Source organism: Trichomonas vaginalis, chromosome III, assembly GCF_026262505.1.
Source record: "Trichomonas vaginalis G3 chromosome III, whole genome shotgun sequence".
NCBI lineage: Eukaryota > Parabasalia > Trichomonadida > Trichomonadidae > Trichomonas > Trichomonas vaginalis.
Window position 1 is genome coordinate 22,730,625 of NC_067205.1, and position 20,013 is coordinate 22,750,637.

Below are 20,013 nucleotides of genomic sequence, written 5' to 3' on the forward strand. Positions count from 1 at the left end.
TGATGTATTTGATGCTGTTGTGAAATTAATAATTCCTGTTCCTGTTGGATATTCAATTTGATATGCAGCATAAGAATAAATTTCATAGTGATAAGATGTATTCATATTACTTACTTTGATATCTCCTCTGTAATGATATAATGGCGTTCGATCCCCTTTGCATTGTGATATTGAGCACTCAAATGCATAGCTTTTGAAGGTACTCTCAGAAGGTAATGAAATTATGTATGCGCATCCCCATTTATCGCTTGATGAAAGTGAACAACAAATATGGACTAAGATACAATCTGAATTCTCAATACAGAATGATCCTCCTTTTTCTTTGGAACTGTTATTATAAAAGGAACACGTTTCAAGTAAAACTTTGCTATCTGAATTAAGGTAAATAGCGCGGTTTTGATAATGGAAAGAAAATATTGCATAATGAATGTAATAATTCCCATTTCCTGATATTGTTTCGTTATTGGTTTTATTATGAAAATCAGTTGAGATATAATAATCTGAAAAACTTTCTTGAAGTATGAAATAACTTTGATACTTGATTCTTTTTGTTGAAACTGCATTTCTGGAATTTGTTTTATATTAATCTTTTTGAAATAATCAATAAATCGAGCTTATTCACTGTCAAGAAAATAAAAAATTTCATGTGACTTTTTCTCTCAATTTTTTCGAAAAAGTCGGCAGGGAAATTTTGATTCTAATGATTTTCAAAATTATTGGACAAATCAAAGATAGTCATATAAATACTATATTGCCCTTTTCAGAGTATGGTTGGCATTAGATAGAAGTGAAAATTCTCCCCTTCATTTTGCAGTAAATTAAAATCAAAAAGGAAGTTTCATATTTAAATTGATAATGGAATATGCCTTTGTACATTGAGTAGCTTAGTAATTGTGAAGAAACTGCAGAGCATTATGTTTCATATAATAATAAAGAAAAAAAAACAATTCATAATAATTTACATCATTTCGAATCATAAGTCTTATTCAAAATACATGGATTCTATTTATATTTTGATGAATATCAGTATGTATATGATTTCCATTAATTTGAACTAATTGCTAAGTATGCATATCTTATTAAAATTTGTAGTCATTGATTAGCTTTCTTCTTTAAGGACTGTAACAAGCAGAAATCAATCAAAACTAAGTTAAATCAATCATTATCAAGATCGAAAATGTTCAATATCAAATTTTATTAATTTGCTTTAATATCACTGCAAAAATGAATCGGATAAAAGAATTATCTATACAAAATGTATTTTTAAGTTGATAAGGTCTAGAAAACCTATGATTGAGCATTCTCAAATATGAAAGCAAATACATGAGATTAAATTAAAGATATAAATTGTATTCATGATAAGACAAATGAAAATCATAAAATATTTTTCCAAAAATATAAATAACTGTACTTTTTGTATCGCGAAAGTGTAAAAAAATGAATAATGATAAAATAGAAGAAGTTATACGGAAAAGGCGACTAATTTTTGATCAGGCACTTCAAGAGATACGTCGTCCTAACAAGGAAGATATATTTGAGCACTTGTTGCTCATTGGAGTTCCGCCCGATGAAATAAGTCAGCCACGGTTTAAAATTTTATGTTTATTCCCGTATTATCCATTGAAGATAGAGCCGTCAGAGTATGAATCTATTATAGATTTTGCATTTCCAGCAGGTTTAAAAAAATGCGAACCATATTCACAGCATCATTCAGCAATAATCGATGAATTCGCTTTTGCTTTCAAGAAGGAAGGCAACCTACAATATGGGTTATGCGTACAGTTTAAAGTTCCATCAGATGTTGATCCTTTTTTTGTTTCTGAGACAAATAGATGCTATCCATTCTGCTTACTTATGATGACTCGAGATATGTCATTTACATCACATTTCAGATTCCTTACATGCCTCGTAAAAAATTTTATTGGTTGGGAGGCGATTTATCGAGAATTCGAGTTTATGAAAGACTTTACTCCATTCAAAGTTGAAATACAAGAAGGAGATGAACCCATTTTCTTAGAATCAATGGGCAGAGTCTCTTCCTTTGCAAGATACGGTAAAATGCACATAACAAAAGATTTTGCACGTGCTGCAACAGCTTACAGATCTATTATTCGCGGAAAACAGTACATTCAATGCAAATTTTCCGATTCTACAGAAATTTTTATTCCTCCAAACGTTGAACACGAATCCAGCGCATATCTACTCGGTTTGGCAGCTCTTGACTCGTTGTTTAGCCATTTATCCACCTACAATATCGTCAAACTCTTTACAGCCGTTGTTTTAGAACATATAATCATTGTAATTACAGATAAACCATCATTAGCATCGAATTGCATACTTGCACTTAGATCGTTAGTGCATCCCCTCAAGATATTATCGCCAATTTCCCCGATTTTACCAGCAAAACCGAAATACGAAGCAATTCTCGGTTGTCCGTCCCCGATTATATGCGGTGTACTTAAGAATCCCAACCTAGACCTCTCAGAAACATGCGATGAGAAGTGTATCGTTGATATTGACAATGGAAGTGTAATTGATGACGAACTTGACGTATTAGGACAAATTTTACCTAGAGCAGATGCGATAAAAGAAGATATAGAGCGTATTCTCGCTGCAAACCATAATCTAATTGAAGTTCCTCCGCGTCATATTTATAGTAACGGAAAAAACATCAGAAATCCCGACTGGGGAAGTTTCTATGCCGCTGACAACCATGTTTCCATGCCTTTGCACTACATGAGTTCGATAAATCCGAAATACATTTTCACAGCGACCGTTGTAGGCAAAATCATGAAAGTTTTCCAGAGAAGATTCATTAAGGAACTTTACGAGAACATGGAAATGTGTTTTGTGACCGAAACAACTGATTCTTTGAAACCTGTCATCATATTCAACCAAGAAATCTTCAAAGGACAGCCATACGCTAAGACAAATGATAAGTTCATCAAGAGATTCATGCAGACATCTATTTTTGATGAATATGTACAAAGAAAACTTGATTATTTGACAATTCTCAAAACTGCTGTTATGAATGAGTCAAAATGCAGAGAAATGGAAGAGTTTTTGCGAGTTTATGATGAAATTACATCAATGCTCGATTAATATATTACTTTTCTTATATTATTTTTTATTTGTTATTTATTTTGATAAAGTTTATTGTTATTTTATTGTTTTATAACTATCTAATATCATGTTCAGTCTTAACAAAGCAAAATACAACTTTATTAAATGAGTAATTTTAATTTTCAATTATTATGATTCACATAGATTATATTCTAGATGCAATAGCCTAGAGTAGTTAAAATGAAGTAAAGATTAGGAAAGAATCAATCTTATCTTATTGAATCACTAAGATGTATGTAAAATTGATGATTGGTATTGCACTTTGCTGCATCTTCATGAAAACTTCGTGAATATAATATGTTCTTGAAATTTAACTCTATTTCTTTCATATGAAATCGTAAAATTTGATTTAAGATAAAAAGTGACAAAAATGGCTTCTGTTTCATTATTTCAGAGAGGATTTTACTTCAGAATCAGAAGAAGCCCGTTAAGAATATTAGGCGACGTGATTTCTATCATAGGTCTTATTATTTATTCGCAAATGCTCTATTTTTACTACAAACATCAAAATGCAAAAGAATTTAATCCTTATTTACTCTATGTATCGATTTTCATGCTTGTTTCATCAATTGCTCTCTATGCATTTATGTATTTTGATATGATTTTAAATAAAAAGCCAATCAAAGCGATTCCAATTGAACGTTGGTTCACAACTCGTCCATTTCATTGCATAATGATTATTGTTTTATTCATCATTTCATTCATTTTTGCTCAAATCGCAGCCTGGCCAATTTTTCACATTTATGGCGCTGTTTTTCTCATGTTATTGTTCGCATTCATTAGCCAATTGACTGATTACATACCATATTAAGCTATACTTCAGAATATATTGTAATATTCTTTGAAATATTTTTTGTTTGAATTATAAAATTACTTTTATAAAGAAACTATACACTCCCTATAATTTGATACTAATATATAATATGTAGTCGAAAAATTTTTAACTTTTTCCCTCATAACTATTTCTCAGATTTTGTGGTCAAAATGAAGATATGATATAATCGGATTTAAATATAATAGGTTTATTATATTCAAAATCTAATGACTTCTCTAATCAATAAGGAGTCATGATATTAATATTTTCATTAGCTCTTATATTTGATTAATAAGAACATTTTAAGTTTCTATATACTATATATGCAATTTGTCTTGTTATTATCGATTTTCACAATTCAAATATCTATTCATAAATTTAGATGCAAAAAATATGAATTATCAAAAAGCCATCAATGAACTGCTTTATGAATAGCTATTGCCATATCTGCATTTGTATTTTGGTATATTAATGAAACCTTCCATGATTTTTCTTCAATCTCAGAATTCCCTATTGCTATTGCATAATGAACTATAGTTATTCAATCAATATCTTTTGATTTGAACTACTCTCCAAGTGAAATGTGAGGTTTAGATATTCCTCAACATATGCTTGCGTATGTAGAATGAAACATAGTTCATAGATAGCTATCATGTATTCACCTTTTTTATAGCATAAAACATATAGACAATTAACATCTGATGCAAAATGAAGTGCTGTCTTTCCATTATTAACTTTTGCTTCAATATGTATATAATGCTGTATATTAATGTTCGAATGTTAATTATTGTAAATATGATATATATATATATGTCTTAAAAATGCAAACGACAAGAAATATAATTTTTATCTTTTGATCATCAACATAATAGAAATGTAATACTTGCCAGAAAGAAAATTCATGGATGGACATAATGAACAAATTTTATTTTCTTTCTTTGGAACAAATAATAATACTATTTCATGAATCCCTTCACATGGACGTAATCCAATGAATGTCAGATTATTCATAAATGAATATTCCCCTCTCTCCGATGTATCAACATTTCCAGTATCTGAGTAAGAATCAATACTACATCGATGTATATAAATCTTTCCTCTAGTTCCTTGAAATAATTTTCCTTTGTTAATCTGAGGATCGTTTTGGAAAGATGAATCGAAAATATCAAGTCTATTACCAATAACAAAAACTATTCCCCAATCTTTAGTACCTTGAGAATTATTTATATAATTACATTGATCAATTCTTCCTTGGCAATTCCAATACGTTGTAATCATTCCGTCAGTTGCGTTTAAATCCTCAAAATTACAAAATGAAGCATTTGTTGTTGATTCAACTCTATCATAATAAAAACCTGGATCTTGTTTTGAAATACAATTAGATAAGTTTGTTTTAGATAGTGATTCAAAACCATCTTTCTGGAAAATTATACATACTGCTGAACTCTTTCCCCCATTACAAATTGATCCTTGGAGGATTGAACTATTGATTTTGCCTTCTAAACATGTAAATTGGCCGGTATAAGGATTTTGGCTTTCAGATGAACAGAATTTGTCAATAATAACTGTAGTATTACTAGAACTTTTAATATATACTGTACCTGGACCTTGTGAAAAAATATTTTCCAATAGTAAAATCGAGTAGTCAGCTATATTTCTGAAATCGACTGCTCTATCTTGAAGATCAATGAACTTACAGATGTATGCAAAACATCGATTCTCGGTCGATATGACTTGTTTGTTTTCACCTGTAATGACTGAAGAAGGAGGACTGATTCCCTCATAATAAAGATACCAAATACTATTTGAAACTTCTTCACGATGAATATGTTTCCTCAAAAGTATTAATTTAAACTTCGCAATGAATTAAAAGATCTCATTAATTAAATTTAAAAAGGCAGGATGTAACACTTTTTTTCGTATCTAAGAGCTTTTAAGGTGCCCTTATCCGTATCTTTAATTCAAATTTTGGACAGCGGGCGTGAAGCATAATTGAAAATTAACCTTAAACAACAGAATTGAAGTCGGTTTCATACGGGCGTAAATGCACACCTAATATGATCAGATCATAAAAGAGTCGTGCAGTCCCTTACATCATAGTCCTATTAGCACATTAAATAATTTTATTAAATTTTATATAAAAATCAATGATTATTTTGGAATGTAAAATTTTTTTCTTTTATTTACAAACAACAACAGTAACATTATGACTGTAATGAATTAAATATAAATAATAAATTATTCAAATCAAGAAAAAATTGAATAATTTTTTGAAATTTTCTTAAATTTATCGAAGTCTTCTGCAAGAATCAGATCTAAGGAGTCTAAAAGTTGTTTCTTTGTTCAATTCTGTGCAATTAAATTTTTCAATTAAAATACACAAATTTCTTGCGTCATTTCCATCTGTGTGCTTCGCCTGCTTTATAAATCCATCAACTAAGATACAAATATTCTCTTTATTGATTGCAGAAACGTTTATTTCAGGATATTTAGCAGTCAAAAAATTCATTGCGTTTTTCTTGTAATTAAATGAGCGCTCGTTGATTTTCTGAAGAATATTGTTTGAAACATCAGAGAAATGGTCAGATAAACATGAAATATTTCCAGCAATCGACAAAGTAGTAAATCCAATCTGCAAAACGTCCAAATTATTTGGATAATGATCAATAATATTGGAAATTCTCTGTAACTCGTTATTATGCTTCTGACAAATTGAATTATCAACTGAAATTTTTCCAAATTCATAAATTTCAGAAAGAGTTGCTAATGTATATTGAACTATAGCTGTTGATTCTGATTTCAGTGTTCTTTCCATCAATGTTAATAAAGTATCTGTAAATGTTGAATTCCAAGCTGTTTCTATGAAGAATTGCTTGAATTCATTATTTTCAAAGTTCGATACTATATGTGTTAAGTCTGAAAAAAGAGTTTCATATGATTCTCTTCTGTAAATTGATTGTTTTAATTGGCTCATTAAAATTGTAATGTTATGTGCGAGATCTGTGTTAATTCCTGGGACTGCACTTCCTCTGGTTCCAGTTATGATTGCTGTTCCAACTGCTAAAATGACTCCAAAAGTATATAATAAAGCAAGATAGTTTTTATGCTGTTTCTTTGGTTCTTTTGATGTTTCTTCTTCATCTTCCTCTTCTTCTTGTTTTATTTTTTGTTGCTCATCCGCTTCTACAGTTCTTTTTGTTATTTCTTCTGCAGTCATCAAAAAAAAGTGTCTAAAGACTCCTTAGTGATAGAGGTTATTTCTATCTATTGTAAACTCAGTATCCTAATTCTACTTGAGCAGACTAATGATAGTATCAAATAAAGTAAACTTCTATGAGATTATATTTTTATTGAAGAATAATTAAATCATGCAATCATAAGCATCCTATGCATGTTGGTAATTTTTTGAATGTGTGATTCATTTGTTCAATGCATTAAGTATATCTACTTTAATTTCACAAAAAAGATATCTTGAATTACTTTAAGTTTGTGATAAATGAAGGTATATGGACTCATCTGTATTTGGTTATAATATTTTTCATGATATAAGAGATATAAGAGACATGTACACGTTACAAATTGAATGGAATTCGAATAATGTTAATATGATATAGCCTATTTTTAAAGCAAAAGAAAGCATATATGATATGAATACTCATTAGATTAGATATAAAATAAAATTTTTGAATAATATTTATTGCAAAACATTAAAAATCAAGCATAAATGTATTTGCTTTTTGGTAGAATATGAAGATATTAAATGAAAAGTTAATATTGAACATTTTATTCCATTTTAAGCTCCTTGAAGAGCATTGTAACAAAGATTAGAGATGAAAGGAAGCCAGAAGCTCCATTAATAAGGAAGATAATAATTCCTATAAGAAGGGAAACAAGTAAAAATGAAATAACAGCAATTTTTGTTGCTGGTTTGTAAAAAGTGAAGAGATAAATAATAGAATAAACAAAATAATAGGCTCCCGAATAAGCGGCAGTGTAAAATGAAATCCACCACCAATTATAATTTTCATGAGCCAAATAAAGATAAACAACTAAGATAGAAACCTCACATGCTGTTGCCACCATCGCAAGGAAGATGATAAACAAGAGCAAATACAATCTGTAAGGAGAATGAGAAATCCAAATTGAATCCATCAATGTATGAGCCTGGAACGCGAAGGATAAGAATGTTACGAGGCTTCCAATATACATTACCAAGTATCCGTTGAGATATTTCGGTTGGTAAGGAATTTGTCTTGGAAGTTGGTTAACTCGTGATGGGAACTCGTATTGGCGCATTCTAAGGCCATATACAAATCCAATTATGAATAATAATGCTGAAATTCCGCCATAAAATGCATATAATAAGATATATGGAATTAAATGCATTGTTATTGAGCTATCTAACTGTATCATGTTAATAACACCATGAATAACAAAGACTGGAAGGATAGCAACGATGGAAGACCTGAACATTGTATTTTTCCATGCTTTTGTGCCAATTGTATGGAAAAACGCACCGGAAATGATACCACTGAACAAGTTTGATATAATGAAGCAGTAAACAAAGGCTTTCATTAAAGAAATTTCTTTGATATAATCAAAAATTCCGAGAGCAAGCAAAAAAAGCAAAAGTCCGACCGCAAATAGTAAAGATAAGCCTCCAGACAAATATTCTGTAAGCCTCTCGATATCAATTGGACGACGGAAAACGTCTCCATGAACTAATTTCCATCCGCTTTCTTCTAGTGGATCATCTTCATCGTCAAGCATCTTTCTGTAACGTTTAAAGTCGAATTTGACGTTTCTTAGTAACAGAGCGCCCATAACAACCGCTTGAGCGATTATAATGACTAAAGTACTGAGAGCTGATAGCCAATGCATATTGGATGTGAATCCTGATGTAAGTTTGGCCCATCTGTTCTCGTATTGTGTCTTTGTTGTAAAGAAATGAACAGAATAAGTGAAATTAACGGATGTCATGTTTTCTATGCTTTCAGAGCCTTCTGAGGATAATATAATACCTGTTTCGAAGCCAACGATCTTGGTTTTACCATTGTCTAATGGTGATAATTCCACATTGAAATCGAAATGATTGTAAAGATAATGTTTGTTGTTAGAATCTTTGATACCAAGTGGTGCGCCAGCCAAATATGTAATTGATTCGTTGGTTTGGAACTCATCTCTGATAAGTAATTTATCTAGTTTGTAAAATAACCTGTATTTGTTATCAATGAGATTAATGAGAGCTTTCTTTTGGGCATCTGTGTATGTTTTGTTGCAAACTGGAATGTTTTCGATGTCTTTTCCGATTTCGAGTTCATAAGGTGTCTTTTTCTCGCCAATTTCGAGTAATTTTGTATTAAATAAGCGTGATGGTTCGGTTTTGTTATCAGCTTGGCATAACAAGTCAAGATAATTGTAATCATATGGATATGCAATTAAAGAACTTTTAATAGTTCCTGCATATATCGACAACTTTTCATTTTCTGAGTACAATTTCGCCTTTGGTGGTAGAATTGTAATCATTCTCATTGTCTGAACAATTTGGGATAACATTTTCTCTTCTTCTATTGGCGTGAAGCGCCGCTGAATTATATTTTTATCTTTGTTATTTGAAATTTTAGCCAAATTCTATTGAGAATCAAAATCTATTTCCAAAAGTGTATTTTTTAATGATGGAATTTTGATATATTTCATCCCGTTTGAAAGAATTATCAGATTTCTTGGCGTTTTCTAACTTCTAGAAGTTATTCATTATGCAAGAGAAAGTAGTAATAAACGAAAGGACTTCTTATTTCACATGGTGTAATTTTCAATGAAAGAGTTAAACATGAAAGAACAACTCTTCATTATGCAGCAGAAAGTACACTCTCTTAATTATCAGTACATAACAATCAAATCGACGATGTATGTCAATATCATATCATAAAATGAATATTTTATCAAAATAATGCAGTAAAATTGATGCAATTTACAGTATTTATATAAAATTGAAGCTTCTCATATCATGAGTTTAATAATAAACAATTAAAGGATTCCATAAGTTAACTGCAATTTTAACATATAACTTGTTTGAGCTTCGAATTTTTTTTTCATAAATATAAAAGTGACAGCTATTATTATAAATGGACCAAAATACTCTTTACTTGGCATGCACTTGCCTTGGCACCGTCATTTTCGGACTTGTTTTCCTTAACTACTACTTTGGCGCATTGGACGAGGAAAATGAAAAGAAAGCAAACAAAAAGAAAGAAAAATAAAAAATTAACAGCGGATACCTACCAATTAATGTAAAATTGCATGCGTTTAGGCATTAAAACATGATCTGTCACGTTTTAAAGAGAATAAATGAAAGCAGTACTATTATAACATATTTTTTTTAACATAATATAGAAACATCGAACAAATATTAGTAATTATAGAATATATTTATACAAGGATTGTAAAACACACTAAGAATATACTCTCTTACTTTCGATATTTCTGTTTTCATATCAATTAGATTAACCTTTGTATTTAATGAGATCATTAGCAATCTTTACTTCTTTTTATGAATATTTTGTGAGGATATCAGCTATTAATTGTATTTCATATAGAGAAATTTAACAAATTATTGAATCAATCAAAATAATTAAGGATATGATATAAGTGCAATGAAGAATGTTGATATGTACATTTTCAGAATGAATTCTTTCTGAGTTCATTTTGTTATTGCAAAAATTTTGATAAATGGGATATGAAATTGTAAAATTATTAAGAAACATAGTATAATAAAAGTATTTTTTGCATTTGGTAAGATACGAAAAATGTATCTAAAATGTTTTTGTTTTTATCTTTTGCTTCTAGCCTTGATTGGTGGGAATTTGAATTAGAGAAATTCGATGAGATGGTTGCCAATAGTACCTCTAGGCCTATATTTGCGTTGATGTATGCAGATTGGTGCCCAATGTGTCATGGAAAGAAAGAAGCCTTCAGAGAGTTTTACAACAAGCAAAAAAAGTCAACAAACATTACATTTACATTGATCAATTGTCTTGATAGAGGATGGTGCGCTACAAAAGGCGCGTTTTCGATTCCATATTGGTTTGTTATTAACGGTAACGATCCATTTAAGTGGGATCACACTAATTCACCAGATCCTAGAGAGTGGCAGCGCTTAGTTGATGAAGCTTCGCAAGGTCCAGTTATAGAAATTCAGTCTGGAGGACATGGAAACAGAATTGTCAACACAATGCATGGAGCATCATACTTCCATCTTGTTATACAGAAAGATCATCATGAAATTTTAGATAAATTCACTAAATTGGCCCAAATTTATTCCCAAATTGGCTGCAAATTCACAGTAAGATACAAACAAATGACCAAACCATCACTAAGAGTTTACAGATCCCCATTTTGCATGTACAAGATCAAAGGAGACATTGGAAACTTTGATTGGTTTATTACAACGAACAAATACTCATATTTACATTATTACAGCGCGAATGAAACAGCTCTAATGAATACTACAAAGCCAAGAGCCCTTTATTTCGTAGATCATTTAATTGTCCAAAATCAATTTAATTCTTTCGTAAATATCACACGAGATTACTGTGGAAAGATAGAATTCGGTCTAGGAAACTACATGACATCAGAATTACTGATAAAAGCCGGTCTTTCGGACAATGATATTCCTTTGATGTTAATTCACAGTAATTCTCAAAACTGCGACCTCTATTACAAGAGGTTACTTCTTGATGGCCAGAGATTGAGGTATTTCGACCATATAATCAACAACCAAACGTGTGAATCGTTCAAAGAAGGATATATTAAAAAGAGAGATCCAAGTAGAATTCTTTTCTATTTCATTGTGATAATAGGAACTGCAGCACTCGCTGCTTTGTTTGTCGAAGTCAGAAGACTCTTGATTAGTCTCAAAATGGAATAAAATGTTTTTTATATTTTTTTATAAATTTCAAACTTTTTTTTTAGAGTTTAACACCCATCTGACTTTTCATTCAAAATTCTGACAAATGACATTGAAACGTCATTTGAATTGAAGACCATGTCATACAGGAGTAAGTACACTATTAATTCTTTTTGTAGTTTCGCAAGAGCATGTTAGAAAGTGGTAAAGATCACCATTAATTCTTTTCGTAGTTTCGCAAGAGCATGTCAGAAAGTGGTAAAGTGTACCATTAATTCTTTTCGTAGTTTCGCAAGAGCATGTTAGAAAGTGGTAAAGATCACCATTAATTCTTTTCGTAGTTTCGCAAGAGCATATCAGAAAGTGGTAAATGCATCCTTAAGTAGTTTTCTTGAGAGAGAAAAATTGCGTGTCATATTGTCCGAGTACTTTATTATATTTGTATTTTGGTTGAAGACTAACTTAAATGTTTTTTATATAATATATCTATGATGTCACAACTTTCTCAATCAGGATATACTAAAAAAATTGAATGTGTGTAAATGTAGTGCATATTTCCGCATTAGATAATTATATCGTGATGCAAAAGTTTCTTTTTGATGTGTCAGTTATTTTTAGAGATGAAACACAACAGCTTTGACATGTATTAGTTCAATTCATATCTCAAATGATAAATAAAACTGTAAAAATTTTAAAAAAGACTAATTTTATATAAAAATTAAATATAACAAAAAAAATATGAAACAGATAAAACAATTAAGCAATGTCATTAGCTGCTTGAACCTTTCTCTTTCTTGAAAACATCCAAAGTTCAGTGAAATAGAAAATTACAATTTCAAAGATTCTCAAAGTAACGTTTTGAAGCTGCTTGCTATCAGATATTGGAGGAACAGTTCCATTCCATGAAATTCTCATTTCATTGACTCCATTTTGGTTATCAAACGCCAAAACGAGCATTTCAACGAATGAAGTAACTCCGCCGATATGAACATTTGTTAGTATGTCTCTGGCGGCCTCGCGAGTCATCAGTACGTAAGGACAAAGCGGATCTGACATTAATTCTGCATTTAGAAGGGAAAGTTGGAATTTATTAACTTTAATTAGTAGTTTTTCATACATTGTATGTGAAACGAATAAGTTATTTAAGTTTCTGTTTCCAATAACTAATGAAGCTGAATTAAACGATTTTAGATTGTCTAACTTCTGTTCTGCTGACTCAAGATCTTTAATATTAGATGCGCTGTATATATCTGTTATGAGAATGTTCAATCCATGAGCATTTAAAGCTGCAATAATTGGAGCATAAGAAGGATCAATTTTTGATGTTGGTTCGACGAATAATATGTTAGAAGATTTGGACACCAAGTCAAGAATGTATGTTTGGTTGTTAGGAAACTCAGAATTGGAATATATAATTATTTCCCACGTAAAATTTGGGTTTTTATTATGGCGTTCGTTTAAGCTATTAATGATTGTTTCCATAGTTTCCTTTATGTTCAGTATTTCTTCTTCAAAAAATATAATTATTGATAAAGCAATAGTTCCTGCTTCAAAAATGATTGGGTATTGATCTCCATCGCTTTTCCATTGACCTGTTTGAAGTGAGTAGGAAATCTTTTTTGGATTTGTTGAGGGAAACAATATTCGATCATAAATTGAAGTATTCGAAATATATCTATCGCAGTATAAGAATAACGTGGCTAATATTAACAGGAAAAGAAGAGTGTATTGAATTAGATTGTAAATAACATCATAATCCATTTATTTAATTTTTTTTTCAACAAAAAAAGAACGATTATTTTGTAAATTTGCACTAAACATTCATTCATATTTGTAGCAAATGAATGCACAGAAATAACATATATTTCGATGTGTGTCATCCTTGGGAACGTTGTCTGTACTCGTCTCCCTAAATGGGGCATTGTCCTGTATACACTATATGATTGGGGAAATTTGAGCGGTAAAGCACTATAATACTCTATTTTTGGTCACTATGTGTCATTTGCTTGGACATTGTCTGTAAAAGTCCCTTGAAATGACACACTATTCATAACATGATAGCGGAACTTTAAGCCACAAAAGAGGCATATACTCTCTTCTTTCTCTTGTGATGTCCTTCTTGGAATGTTTATTGTTCTAAATAATCACTATGATAAAATATCTATATAAACTTTCTATCATTCATTTTTTAGAGTTTAAATTTATTGACTCGTGTCGGATTTGCTTTTTAGACTTAATATTACTGTATTCATGCATAAGCAAGTCTCCACAACTCATATTTACTCATTTCATATTCGATATCCTGACAGATAAAAGAAGAAACTATAATTACATATTTTACCTCACAAAGTATCATTTTACCCAAATGTAAGTGTTCAAAACCTATTTTCTCCACAGAGAAAAATTTTAAAAAATAAGGAGTACATTCACATACTAACATCACATGTTGATGTGCAGTTCATAAAAATATTGTGATGATATAGAAATATGTTTGGGAGCGCAAAAATCTATGAAAAAAAAATCAATTTCTTTGATAAATCAATTGAGATTGAACAAATAGATTTTCCTCAACCTAACATGAGCTACTGCAAATATTATTATGGGGAATGAAGTACGATTATTTTTTCGATTGATAATCAAACAAGTTTATTTAAAAATAAGCATTTGATTATCTTTAGAATTGTCTTTGTAGTCTAATTTAATCTTGCAACATAATGCATATTGGGAAAATTTGATCGCATAATGTATAGAGTTATTATTTCTAAATTTGTAGGATGAATTCCATGTTTCAGACTGCCAAATGTCTTAAATGACTTGAGATTGTACGCATTATTTGGACTGTAAAAAGATATCGATGGGTTTTTGAAATGAAAATATATGGCAAATATTAATGATGTTCTATAAATTCGTGACATAGGGTATTATTTTAGTAATTTCACATGATTAATCAAAGCTATATCGATGATCAATGAAAAATTGAATAATGGCAAGAATTAAACAATGAAAATATTTGTCCATTTTGTTTTCAAATAGCAGAAATGCTTGAAATGGAAATGAAGTGTGCTTTGATTTCGTGGAAATTTAATTTTGCGGTAAAAAGGAGTTTTTTTGAATAAAATTATGAGAATATGTGTTAATATGTAGTGATGATTATATTGCAATTAAATTGGATTTAAAAATAGAACTTTTTGAGGTTTTGATTGATCGAGAAATGAGATTAGTGTGATTTTAAGAGTAGACATACATCAAATAAACTTATTGTTTCATTATGGAAATTCTTGATAAGTGATGTGATGATTTTATTTGTTTTATGATAAAGTGTAATTAATTCGACCATTTATCAATATGTTCAGTATAAATCCACTTTAATAGCTTTAATAAGAGTATCTTTTCAAATTGAAAACTTTATCAATCCCGACCAACTTACATCATAATAAATATATCATAGAGTATATATAAATTTATGCATAAATATATAAAAATGCTATAACCCACATGTCTCTTCAATATAAAATGAATTCCACTAAATGAAATGAATTTTATATACCAATATGAATGATTGGTATGGAATCGAATCTAAGAATTTAGTTGCAATGAACGTTGAAATGCTATCAAAACTCCTTCTCAAAAAATCTAGTTCTGATTGGGTGAATTATGACAATATAATATTCTTTATGTTTTTTAAATAAAATAATTTTGAATATTTCACAATCGGTTTAATTCAATTATGTATACTTCGTGAACTATAATTAAAATGTTATTATATATAGAGTATAGATCATTATTTATTTTATTTATCAAACCATGATAAATTTAAAATTTTGAAATTATGCTTTATATCAAAAACTAATATCTTTTAATCGATACACTATCAAAACGATTTTCAATACTAATCAATTATTCAAAATAAAAGCTAAATATCTCTTCATTTTTATTAATGTTTGGACTTCTTGGACTCTCAAGACTTTCCTTATCTGATGCACCAAATATTGAAGGATGCACAATCTATAACCCAATAGTGTTCAAATGGCTTAGTCCAGAAAACAAGTTTGATGGCAAAACCTCACAATGCTTCCAAACAACATCATCAACACTCATTCTTGGTGAAAATATTAAAGTCCAAGGTTACTTTTATAACTCTAACACTAAGGCATACACCGAGATTACTGAAGAATCTAAGTCAATTGGTGTTTCCATCCAATGCACTAATTTTCATTTGGATGATATTTGCGTTTCTTCAAATTATACTGCTTTCTTCAAGGTTACAAATGAGAATGATAACGCTCAGCCTGTCTACTTCTACCCCATTAAGACATCCTTTGAAGGTGATAACGAAACAACAACCCACTATTACACAACAATCAAGAAGTTCAAGCTCCCACTTGCCATCTCCTCAGAATACACCCTTAATGCTGATGGAGTACTAACAAAGTCAGATGTTCGCGATCTTACCATCATGATTCCAAAGGATAAAGAATACACAGTTGAATGGTCAGGAAACAACGGAAAGATTAAGTTCCCATTCCTTGGTGATATCTCTATCAAAGAATATGATACAGAAGAAGGTTCTGAGAAATATAGCAACGGCCCACATCGTGTTTTAGTTACAGGCGAAAAAAAGAAGGGTGAAACCGTTAAGTACAAAGCCAGCCTTAAGTTCACATCTGGCGCTCCAGACAACTTCCCATTATTCGTTGGTTATGTTCCAAACGAAAACAAGATCTTAACACAGTACAACATCAAGCTTGTTGGTGGCCTTCCAGTTTGGGCTTGGGTTCTTATTGCCATCGGCATCGTTCTTGTCATTGTCATCATCATCATCGCAATTTGCTGCTGCTGCAAGAAGTGCTGCTGCTCAGACAAGGTATAAATAAAGTAAAAGATCTTTTTTTATGTAATTTTCACAGTTTTTTTTATACAATCAGATTTTACATTTTTGTATAAAATCAACGATACGGGAGGTTTGGTCAAAAAGTTCTGCCAGTAAAAGTGACATTTGATTTTTCAATTTTTTTTTATTCTGATCAATGAATCAATATTTCATGCTACAATTCCAAATTCCAAGGAAGACTCATCCTAAAGTCAAGTTCACAGTCGAAGATGATGCTAAACTTAAATCTTTGGTCGAAGAATTCGGCGAAACTGACTGGAATTTGATTTCACAAAAAATGCAAACAAGAAACCCTCGCCAATGCCGTGAGAGATGGGAAAACTATCTTTCTCCTAAAGTTAATCATGATCCATTCACTCCTCAGGAAGATCTTAAACTCTTCAATTTATACGAGGAACTTGGTCCTAAATGGGTTGCGATATCCAAGCGCTTCAACAATAGAACAGATATCAGTGTAAAAAGCAGATGGATGGTTCTCAAACGTCGAAATATTACGAAAGAATCTGTAATGCTCCAACTTAAGAATCAAGCTCCAGAAAACGATGACCATGAAGAAAGATCTAATAACGTTGACAAGATAATACAGAGATTAGCTGACATTGCCGAATATTCTGACAATGATTGGTCTTGCTTCGATATAGAGCCTGTTTATACCATGTTTTAAATGCAATACTATAATTCACCAACTTTCTATGGTTATTATTTACTAAAAAAACTTCTATCACTTATATCAAAAATTTTTAAATTATTTACTGTTTTTCTCACAACAGATATATTAGAAATTTGTATTCAAACGTACTTGACCGAATTAAGGGTAAAGTAAATCAAGAAAATTCGTCAAAGGTGAAAATATAATCATAAATTCACTAAATAAATAGTAATTTGTCATTTATCATATGATGAATCTTCTAGAAATTGCCTAGTAAAATAAGTTTTCATGTAAGAATGACTGAAAATAGATAAAAAAATCTCGGTATATATAATTCTAATAAAAGAACAATTTTTAATCAGCTTGTATGTAACCAAAGTTAAGATCTTGTAAAAGGCATTTCAGTAAGCAATATTCTTTGAGTGAAATTGGAAAATGTATTCCATTATGTTTCATTTTGGAGCTTTATTGATTGAAAGCTGTTATTTCAAAGCTATGGTACTAATCCATCTTCATATGTATTTCCAAACTTTTTTCGATTTGATGAAATACATAGTATCTTTCTGTAAATTTAATTTCATTTTAGACGTTTTAAAATTTTTTTGGAAATAAAAAATAAAAAAAATATATTATTTTAAATTTATCTGATCAAATATTTAAATTTATAAGATTTTAAAATGATAATATAGTTTTATTATTAATATTAAAACAAATCAACTTTGAATTTTTCCTTTTCCATCTAAAATAAGTATTATTTTTTTTGATGTTATCAATTAAATGAATTAGATATCTTTGGAATTCATATAACATATAATAACTCTATCAACACTTTATGATTTTAAACAATACAATAAGTCTATTGCTTTATTTTGAATAAAGAAAGTAAATTAACAAGACTAAATTAACAATATAACAGATTTTATTAATAAACAAACAAGATTATTCCACAATAACAAGAGATTTCTCTATTTTACCGACTCTACCGGAAGTATTTTGACAAATATAACAGTTATTGTCTTCAGATTCAATAACTAAAAACTCTCCCGGGAATACTCCTAGCCACTCTCCATTATAGGAGGAGCATTTCAAAGATAGCGCTGTTCTTTGTATATTAATTTTAATACAACGCGAAGGAATGTATCCTTGAGGGAATTCCTTGTTAGTAGAAGCAAGAGTCCACATATCATTGGGCGGTTCATATATGTAAATCGTCTGTCCGACCCTGCAAGAAATTTCATTTTCATTTACTCCGTCAAAATCCAAAATTGCTTCAGCAGTGAATATTGGAGGCTCATAAAATTGTCCTGGGATGTATGGTGGAACAACATAAGCTCCAATTTCTTTGGATTTGAACGTATATTGTTCATATGATTCACTTCCAACGGATGTTCTCATTATTTTATGAGAAATTGCGTAATTTATAAGATCACTGACAGAAGCATCCTCAGATTGTTTCGATGTATTGAGTTTATGGATCTCTTTGTAGCGATCATTGTAAACTTGGCTTGAATTGATACAGTAATCGGATATAAGGTCTATAAAATCAATAACTGTATTGGTTCGAGCACTGTTTGATGCTTTCATCAATTCATAAGAGCCTTGAATTGTTTTATTGAACTTTAGATATGCAATATTGATCTTTTTAGATAGATATTTTTGTTTCTTGATTAAATTGGAAATTCTCACTGCATAAGTATGTTTCTTAATGAGATTTTTCTTTGACTTTAGCTTTTTGATCTGAATGTTAAGATTATTTTCGTTTTCTTCGATCTCAGAATATATATTCTTCCAGTTTTTGTAAGTTTCATTTACGTTATTCGAGATATTATTCACATTTGTCGTAGATGAAATTAATTGGCCTCGAAAATTAGGCAAAAATGATTCCTCGACAATTTGAACAAGACCAAGTAATTGACAGCATGTTTCGCTTATCATTGTATTCAAATATTGAATCTGTTTCTCAAGATTTCCAGGATATCCGGGAGCCAACATGATTTTAGCAATTAAAGACTTTCTGTACTTTTCAAAGTTTGAGCGCATTATTATTGGTCCTTCTAACCCGAATTTCTTCAAGATAAGACAAAAATTGCCAATATAATTTGGAAGTTGCCTGTGATAATCGAGAAGAGCAGACTCCAGGGAATATACTCGGTCAAAATCTTCTTTTAATGATTCGATATATTTCCCTTGCTCTATACAGATATTCATTACAAATCGACTTGTCACTTTTAATAAATTTTTATGTAAAACACGGGGATTTCGAAATCAGATGACATTTATATTCGAACAATTGTTTTTCTTAAAGTCAAACAAATCTATTTGCATTGAAATTTCGCCGCAAAATAAAACAATTGCGATTATTTTTTTTACACTTGACAGTGAAAAACGAAAATTATTGGTCATTCACAATGTCCACATCAATACAATCATGATTACATAACTAAAATACTATCTTAATCGTAATTGTTAAAAATTTGAATTCATATGAATTCTCTATTTTTTGAAGATATCCAAACTATAACCCAATATGACATTTTGTATTTTTAGTCATAATGATTCAAGATAATTTAAATTATCTTAGATTTCATCTCTTAGATAATATTATGACTAAATTTATGTTTCCAATTTTA

The 20,013-nt window shown here is 30.1% G+C and overlaps 8 protein-coding genes across 8 annotated transcripts, besides 3 other annotated features; 4 read left to right on the plus strand and 4 right to left on the minus strand.

Annotated features, from left to right (window-relative positions):
- Positions 1-1,436: 1,436 nt before the first annotated feature.
- TVAGG3_0746580 (UDENN domain family) lies at positions 1,437-3,132 on the plus strand (the record flags this gene model as incomplete). The annotated part of the gene is made up of 1 exon (XM_001322837.1): positions 1,438-3,102. One exon carries the CDS (start codon positions 1,438-1,440, stop codon positions 3,100-3,102), a length of 1,665 nt encoding a protein of 554 aa, XP_001322872.1.
- A 2,759-nt stretch (positions 3,133-5,891) lies between these two features.
- Positions 5,892-5,987: a mobile genetic element.
- A 237-nt stretch (positions 5,988-6,224) lies between these two features.
- On the minus strand, positions 6,225-7,154 carry TVAGG3_0746600 (uncharacterized protein; the record flags this gene model as incomplete). The annotated part of the gene is made up of 1 exon (XM_001322836.1): positions 6,225-7,154. One exon carries the CDS (start codon positions 7,152-7,154, stop codon positions 6,225-6,227), a length of 930 nt encoding a protein of 309 aa, XP_001322871.1.
- A 551-nt stretch (positions 7,155-7,705) lies between these two features.
- Positions 7,706-9,497, minus strand: TVAGG3_0746610 (positive regulation of protein exit from endoplasmic reticulum; the record flags this gene model as incomplete). The annotated part of the gene is made up of 1 exon (XM_001322835.1): positions 7,721-9,493. One exon carries the CDS (start codon positions 9,491-9,493, stop codon positions 7,721-7,723), a length of 1,773 nt encoding a protein of 590 aa, XP_001322870.1.
- A 1,218-nt stretch (positions 9,498-10,715) lies between these two features.
- Positions 10,716-11,889, plus strand: TVAGG3_0746620 (thioredoxin-like family; the record flags this gene model as incomplete). The annotated part of the gene is made up of 1 exon (XM_001322834.1): positions 10,755-11,864. The coding sequence occupies one exon, from the start codon at positions 10,755-10,757 to the stop codon at positions 11,862-11,864; it is 1,110 nt and encodes a 369-aa protein (XP_001322869.1).
- Positions 11,890-12,084: 195 nt separating this feature from the next.
- Positions 12,085-12,118: a mobile genetic element.
- Positions 12,119-12,192: 74 nt separating this feature from the next.
- Positions 12,193-12,225: a mobile genetic element.
- A 308-nt stretch (positions 12,226-12,533) lies between these two features.
- On the minus strand, positions 12,534-13,810 carry TVAGG3_0746650 (dolichyl-phosphate beta-glucosyltransferase protein; the record flags this gene model as incomplete). Its single annotated transcript, XM_001322833.1, has 1 exon — positions 12,600-13,604. The coding sequence occupies one exon, from the start codon at positions 13,602-13,604 to the stop codon at positions 12,600-12,602; it is 1,005 nt and encodes a 334-aa protein (XP_001322868.1).
- A 1,970-nt stretch (positions 13,811-15,780) lies between these two features.
- Positions 15,781-16,713, plus strand: TVAGG3_0746660 (uncharacterized protein; the record flags this gene model as incomplete). The annotated part of the gene is made up of 1 exon (XM_001322832.2): positions 15,781-16,713. One exon carries the CDS (start codon positions 15,781-15,783, stop codon positions 16,711-16,713), a length of 933 nt encoding a protein of 310 aa, XP_001322867.1.
- A 157-nt stretch (positions 16,714-16,870) lies between these two features.
- TVAGG3_0746670 (RNA polymerase II transcription regulator recruiting protein) lies at positions 16,871-17,398 on the plus strand (the record flags this gene model as incomplete). Its single annotated transcript, XM_001322831.2, has 1 exon — positions 16,871-17,398. The coding sequence occupies one exon, from the start codon at positions 16,871-16,873 to the stop codon at positions 17,396-17,398; it is 528 nt and encodes a 175-aa protein (XP_001322866.2).
- Positions 17,399-18,164: 766 nt separating this feature from the next.
- On the minus strand, positions 18,165-19,645 carry TVAGG3_0746680 (SH3-domain family; the record flags this gene model as incomplete). The annotated part of the gene is made up of 1 exon (XM_001322830.1): positions 18,323-19,591. The coding sequence occupies one exon, from the start codon at positions 19,589-19,591 to the stop codon at positions 18,323-18,325; it is 1,269 nt and encodes a 422-aa protein (XP_001322865.1).
- Positions 19,646-20,013: the final 368 nt, after the last annotated feature.